The sequence below is a fragment of the Octopus sinensis genome, linkage group LG3 (assembly GCF_006345805.1).
Source record: "Octopus sinensis linkage group LG3, ASM634580v1, whole genome shotgun sequence".
In the NCBI taxonomy this organism is placed as follows: domain Eukaryota; kingdom Metazoa; phylum Mollusca; class Cephalopoda; order Octopoda; family Octopodidae; genus Octopus; species Octopus sinensis.
This window is the reverse complement of record NC_042999.1, coordinates 89,112,825-89,120,825: the sequence shown is the minus strand read 5'-3', so window position 1 is coordinate 89,120,825 and position 8,001 is coordinate 89,112,825. Positions and strand designations below refer to the sequence as shown.

The window sequence follows — 8,001 nt, the reverse complement described above, 5'->3', positions numbered from 1 at the left end:
AAGTTTTGAGCCTAATCTAGAAATGGATCTGTTATATAGCTGAAACAACTTTTTTCTGGTAAGTTCAGCCCTTTTGGAGTATTCTTGCTCATTTTTATGATTCTGACATTTTTATTTTTTTGTTGCAGATTTTTGAATAAACAAGCTTCGATTTTACAAGGAGAATAGAGAAAACTGAGTATCGTGCTGTCATAAAGTACCTTCATCAGAAATCCATGAAGATATGGTTAGCACCTTAACAAACAATTCTCTTTCGTATGCAACGGTCAAACGCTGGGTAAATGAATTCCAGCATGGCAGGGAGAGTGTGGAAGATGATCCCGGACCAGGGAGACCTCCAACTGCAACCACCAAGGACAACTTTGACCTTGCTCTTGGTATGATAATGCAAACTCGCCAAATATCATATCGTCAGATAGCCCAGAGACTCGGCATCTCTACTCAAAGAGCAGACAAGATTGTGACAAAAGAACTTGGGTTCTCAAAGGTTTCTGCAAGGTGGGTCCCTCCTCTTTTGATTCCTGAACAGAAACGCACCAGATGCACTTTGTCCACGAGCAATCTGGAACTATTTGAAGCCTCAATGGTTGCCATGGCAATAATTCGTGATTGTGGATACGAACTTGTTCCCCATCCTCCTTATTCACCAAACTTAGCTCCCTCTGACTTTCAACTATTTCCAAAACTGAGAAAAGCCCTGACTGGTCGCCATTTTGTCAGTGACAATGACATCATAGACGCTGTAGGAATTTTCTTGGACTCTGAAACAAAAGAGTTCTACGTCGGGATAATGGCACTTCAGCACCGCTGGATAAAGTGTTCAACCATCGAGGGGAACTATGTTAAAAAATAATCATCAGAAGTCTTGCACCATGTCTTTTTTTTTGAGGCTCAATACTTTTCATACACCCCTCGTATATCTCTTATTATAAAAGGCAGATTTTATCTGCCTCCCTTTGTATCTTATAGAAATCTACAATATAGGATTTCTTCAATTACAATTTACCTAGCATTTTTAAGAGTAGAATGCATCGGGTCATGCCAGGTCCAGTTTTTAAAATTTAAACTCCAATTAAGCAAAATTTACAGAAAACTCACATTCTGGTGTGTATGTCAAATGCTTTTCTTAGTCTGGTTTACAGCACACGCAAACGCACACACACAGTGTGCTACGAATAAAGTGAAAGTAATTCAGTGTGTTGACAGGTAGACAATAGAATGCGGTGACGATGGCGATGTAATATTTGTTTCTGTCTATGACGCTGATAGATACATGAGTAAAATGTATGTGGAAGCTAAGACATAAGAGTGAGTGAAAATGTTCTTGGAAGAGAGTAAATAGCAAGAGAGAGTGATTTGAGGAAGACTTTACATTAAATAACCGTAGTGGCTTGTGTTAGTAATAAAGTAAACATACACTCATACATACATACATACATACATACATACACACACACATACACACACATACATACATACACACATACATACATACACACATACATACATACATACATATACATACATACATACATATACATACATACATACACACACACACACATACACACACACACAGTATTGAAGCTTGAGAACAATCAGATACATTTGCAACACATCTGTTGAAAATATTATTGTTCACACACATACTATACATATATACATACATACAGACAGACAGATCACACACACACCACACACACACACACATGATCCAGCATGGCCACAACCTCAAGGCTGAAACATATAAAAGAATAACAGAATATAATGTGTGCATGTGTGTGAGAGAGAGAGAGTGTGTGTGTATATTATGTATGTATGTATGTATATATATATAATAATGCGGTTTTTTCAACAGCTTGAAATAAAAGTCAGAGGGGAATGGGATAAACTACTTATATTAACTTGCTATAAAAGCAGGTAGTAATTTTATCTTGTTCTTATTCATAGTGCAAGTTTTGAAGAGTGCATTTCGATTTTAACAGCTATTTTTTTCAAAGCTATATTGGAAGTAACAAAGGAGCATATTTGGCATATTTTGCTTTATGAGTTCAATAAAGACAACAACGCAACGGAAAGTACAAGAAATATTAATGCAGTATATGGGGATTGGACAATAAGCGTAAGGCCGTGTCAATGGTGGTTCCAGAAATTCCGAGCCATAAACTACAGCCTAGAAGACGACCTCATCCTGAAAGATCTGTAGAACTCGACAAGGACATCCTGAAAACCCTGGTGGAACAACTCATCGTAACTGTTGAGGAACTAGCAGAGAAGCTTGGATTTGGTCATTCAACCATTCATTGAGACCTGTGTGCTATCGGAAAAGTCAGCAAATTGGGTCAATGGGTTCCTCACGAACTTTCCGAGTCTAATTGCATGCAGAGAGTGAATGTATGCTTTTCTTTGCTGTCACATCTCACCACTACTGCGCTATGTATATCTATATATATAAAACTGTAGTTGTGTGAGTGTCTGTCCCCTTTGATTTAGATTCCTAACTACTCCCACATTTTGCGGTGCAGTTTAACCAAATTCGGGTAGCTTATAGTCGGGATTCATATCGAGCCCGTCTGAGTATTAGCGCGCGTCTACGATGAGTCTACGATTTTAAAAATAATTTAACATCATTTTTTTTTCCATTTTTAATGCATAATTTTTCGTGTGTCGATGGCGGCGGAGTTGGCGTCCACGCTCACACCTGCACCTGTGGGGAAGGGAGTGTAAGGAAATCAACGTCGTAATGCGTTGTCAAGGAGACCAGCGTTCTTTTAGAACAACGACTTCATGGCTTGAAGACACCAAAACAGAAATGGCTAAGAAAGCGTCTACATGAGTCTACGATTTAAAAAAAAAAATTACCATCGTTTTTTCCCATTTTAATGCATTTTTTTCGCTATTATATAAGGAAGTAACTCTCTAAAAATGTCTACGATGAGTCAACGATTTAAAAAAAAATTTATCATCATATTTTTCCATTTTTAATGCATTTTTTGCTATTTTTTGGCTATAACTCTCTAAAAATGCTTATATAGTTATTTCCCTTACAAACCCGAGCAACGCCGGGCGATACTGCTAGTTATATATATTATATATATATATATATATATATATATATATACCGGAGTAAACACATAAATGTGAGACAAGGTGGAAAAAAGAGTACTCAAATACCAGGGGTAGAGTAATATGCTTTATTTAAAAGCAGCAGAAATTCAGCAAAACCTGTTACTCGGAGTTTCACGTTCCCGTTCGTCGTCGGCGGCGACGACGGCGACGACGACGACGATGATGGCTTCTGATCTTAACTGATTGGAAGTGTTATCATGTACATTGTTTTGTCTTGGTATAAAAGATGGGCTATAGCAAATATTCTGCTCAGTACCACAGATTTGCTTGTCAGTTGTCAGACCTAAACCTGTTGACCATGTCCCTTAGTGGCTGACGATATGTGCATCTCAGATCATGAGCAGAACTAGTGGGGTAGCATCATAGCCGTGTGTTGAAAGGAATTCTTAGAGTTTTGGATAATTCACCTTTGGAAACATGGGTGTTTCATTCAACATCCTTAAATAATCCGTATTCAGGGACCTTTTGAGCGGGGTGGGCTACTCGACGAGAAGGAAATTCTAACTGGGCCCCACCTGCAAGATCATGTGCTATTTATGTTGATATGAGATCACCATGTCGCGCATATATGATTGTGATGCATGTGGCTGGTGTACCCTTATCAGACGGGTAGCCAGGAGGGATATACTGGGCTTCTTATATTTTACCCCAGTGTCACTTTAGTGGCATGCACTACTTTCTCAATAATAATAATGATAATAATAATAATAATAATAATAATAATAATAATAATAATAATAATAATAATAATAATAATAAGAAGAAGAAGAAGAAGAAGAAGAAGAAGAAGAAGAAGAAGAAGAAGAAGAAGAAGAAGAAATGGAGAAACTCTCAAAATACAAAGACCTGGAAATGGAGGTAACTAGAATGTGGAATCTGAAAACAGAAACAATTCCTATCATAGTAGGTGCATTAGGCATGATAAAAAAATATTCAGACAAATACATAACAAAAACACCAGGACTTACAAACACATATAACATACAGAAAATTGCACTACTAGGCACTGCACACATCCTACGCAGAGCACTTTCCATACAATAACCATCAGAGCATCACAACAAATCACAGCACATACCCAAGGCACACAGAGCTGCGCTTGGTAGTGAAGTGAAAGCACGCTATAAAAATGAAACTACTGAATAATAATAATAATAATAATAATAATATTGAACCGCACTCTCAATCTTAAAGGGGGAATATAGATAGAGACGAGAGCTTAACCTCTCTGATTATAATGATGATAAAGAGGACACACCACCCACTAAAGCAGAAAAAAGTGTAAAACAAAAGCCAAACAAGAAATCTTGAAAGAAATATCAAGACTATGGCAAGAAAAACGTTTGTCTGGGCAATACAACCAAACGAGCTGGGAAAGATTATTTAGATATAAGAAGAACCCATCTGTTGCTGTAGAATGTTAGTTTGGAAGCTGAAACAGAAGGGTTCATTTTAGCAGCACAAGACTAGAGTCTTCTCACTCGAAGCTATCAAGCTAATATCACACACAATGAGGCAGATACAAAGTGTAGATGCTGCAATGACAAACTTGAGAGCATTGACCACATTTGTTGGCCGTTGCTCAATCCTTGTCCCTACAGAATATAACACCTGGCATGATCGAGTTGGCCAATACTTGCCCTGGAACGTATACCGTCCCCATGGTATCCTGCAACCATCTAGAGCCAGTCACCGAGGGAGAGAAGGTTGCCATCCTTTAGGATTATGGAATACATACAAACAGGTAAATAAATGCTAACAGATCAGACATTGTCAACAAATTAACATCGACATCAGTGCTTGACTTGCATTTATTTTATCGACCGAATGGATGAAATACAAAGCGGAATTTGGACACAAAATCGGAAAATATGCCGCTATGCATTTTCTCCGGCACGCTAAGAGCCTTGACAAACACGCACACATACATTTATGCATGTATATATGCTTATATGTGTCTTTACAGAAAAACATACATACATTCACACACAACAAATATATATGTGTGTGTGTGTGTGGAGGCGCAATGGCTGCGGATTCGCGGTCGGAGGATCACAGTTTCGATTCCCAGACCGGACGTTGTGTATATTTATTGAAAACATCTCAAAAAGCTCCACGAGGCTCCAGCAGGGGGTAGTGGCGACCCCTGTTGTACTCTTTCGCCACAACTTTCTCTCACTCTCTCTTCCTATTTCTTGATTAACGCTGCGATGGACTGGCGTCCCGTCCAGCTGAGGGGAACACATACGCCACAGAAACTGGGAAACCGGCCCCATGAGCCTGGCTAGGCTTGAAAAAGGCGAAAAGAGGAAAGAGGATACATATATATATATATATAATGGATTCTCCCGTCGAAGACGACGTTTGAATGTTCAGCCTTTTTGCCGAACGACCTGCACAAATAATTTGTTTATAGTGATCAAATGTCCGTGCTGTTCATTAGCTTACTCTTTCTATCAAATCTAAGTTACCTGAACAGGTACACTGTGTACCACGCGCCAGCTGTGGAAGTGATCGCAGAGCAACGTGAGATGAAGTGTTTTGCTCAAGAACACAACGCACCACCCAGTCTTGGGTCTGAAACCACGATATCGCGATCGTGAGTGCTATTCCGTAACCACTATGCCATATAAATATATATATATATATATATATATATATATATATATATGTGTGTTGTGTGTGTGTGTGGTGTGTGTGTGTGTGTGTGTGTGTTTGTGTTTGTGTTTGTGCGTGTGTCTATACACACATACATTAATAAATACACACAGTATACGACATACTCTAGCGAAGTTTGCGCCTGTAAAATCCACTCACAAATTATTGGTTAGCACCGGGTTATCATCAAAGACATGCCTAAGTTACTGTGCAGTGGGATTAAAGTTGAGACCAATATGTTGCAAAGTGACATTCTACCGCAGACTTCAAATTTTTTAATTAATTTCATATTTACTATCAAATTGTGATCCTTTTCACCGTCTATTCGTAATTCAATTTCAGTTACAACCGGTATGCTTCCCTACTCTTTGGGTTATAATCTTATTGATAAACCATTATATGCACGGTGAATAGTGAGGTCCGAAACTATGACTTGCTTGTTTATTTTCTATACAGTCTGGTAGATTTGAATACAAATATAATAAACGCTGTTGCCGTCGTAGGAGGACAAGGGGTTCTCCTTTACAACGATTATAGTCGATCGTTCATAATGCTTTCATTTCATTAGTATATTCTGGAATACCGGTGTTTCGACATGTAATAGCCAGAAGTATCTGAACTAATGAATCAATAGTCATTTAAATGATTCAGTGCTGCTACACGTTTAGGAAATTACAAGGTCTGATGACATTTCTTGAGAATCTTACTATATATTTCCAAGTTGCATCCAAAAAATAAATATTCCTTTTGGAGTCAGAAAATTCTTAATCTCGGATTAGTTAAAGAACCTTTACAAAGCTCAGTCAGGGCCCACATTGGAGTACTAGTCTCTTTCCAGAGTACGTAAAGCTACAACATAATACAATCAGCTTAAACCGTAGATAGAAAATTTCTTGCAACTATAACTGCCCTTGCTCCTCTGAGCTAGATATCTTCGAGCAAATCCATCAAAACCTCTTTTACTCACCTTTCTTTCACCCATCACTTCTAATTCTTAAGTCATCTCTAAAGTCATACACTAAATACACACTCAATTCTTTCTCCTACGAACACTCCTTTTAGATTTCTTTCTCGTTCAGATTTTTCCCTGAAACATCGACCTACAAATTTGAAACTACACATGAGTTGCATCAATCGTACTAGTCTAGTTGAGATTCGTTAATATGGTGTATGTGGACTTTACTCATGTCCTTTGCTAGCCCAGCGGGATCGGAGAGATTTAATTTATTAATGAAATATTTGAATAACTGAAAGTTGCTGCTGGGTAAACACTGGCTAGAAGAGAATTCCAGGGAACCGACATTCATGGAAAGAATGATTGGTAGTTCTGTTTCAAGTACGAAGCTTATTGGATAGGGAACTTTATGGGGGTGAAGGGAGGAGACAATATGAGTAAGTTAAGTGTTCCTGGATGCAGATAGCATGAGACTTGTCAGCACTGATGATCAGAGGCTACAAATATGGTAGAGAGTGGAGGCAGCCCATTTTTTGAGGCCAAATGCTGGAATGCATTGCCCTTTTACACTTGAGTAATTTATACAAAGAACAGGAGTAAGCATCACTTCATATGTACTCACAGTTACACATTAAAAATCTGAGTTTTTATTCTTAACAACTACCGGATGATTATACACAATCGTGCTGCTTATTGGGGTTCTGACAGAGAGGGAAAATTTCTTCTTTGCAATCAACTATTATGAGAATAGTATAATTGCCTAAACCATCTTTATTTATACTACAGCCGTCTTTCATTTACATAATTCATATCTTCATTTTAAGAAGCTTGTAGATTTTTCTCAAAACTCAGTTAGTTGCCAATTCAGCATACCCTAACGTCTGGCGCCAATTTAATATTTGATGGAAAATTATTAATGAAGCAAGACGGCCCCAGCTTGTCTTGAGATCTCACCTCTGCGTCAATGACAGTGACGTCATCGTGGTAAGTGTTATAGACAGTTGTTCTAGAACGAAATGTCTACCTCGTAATTTTAAATTAATTCATATCATTAATGCTACATCTGATTCGATAAATCTGGAAATATCTTCTTTTTCTTTTGCATTATCTCTTTTTAATGGGGTTCGCTTCGAGTGAAAAATTTTGCGCGCACGCGTGTGTCTGTTGGGTCGGTGGTAATGTAAGGTGGTACAGTTAGATAAAATTTATGTGACAGCAGTGTACCCCAGTGGTACATTGCACTACCTGCACTAGGATTC

The 8,001-nt window shown here is 38.2% G+C and overlaps 1 protein-coding gene across 1 annotated transcript; it reads left to right on the top strand.

Annotated features, from left to right (window-relative positions):
- Positions 1-385: 385 nt before the first annotated feature.
- On the top strand, positions 386-853 carry LOC118762686 (histone-lysine N-methyltransferase SETMAR-like). Its single transcript, XM_036501659.1, has one exon. The coding sequence runs from the start codon at positions 386-388 to the stop codon at positions 851-853; it is 468 nt and encodes a 155-aa protein (XP_036357552.1).
- The last annotated feature ends 7,148 nt before the right edge of the window (positions 854-8,001 follow it).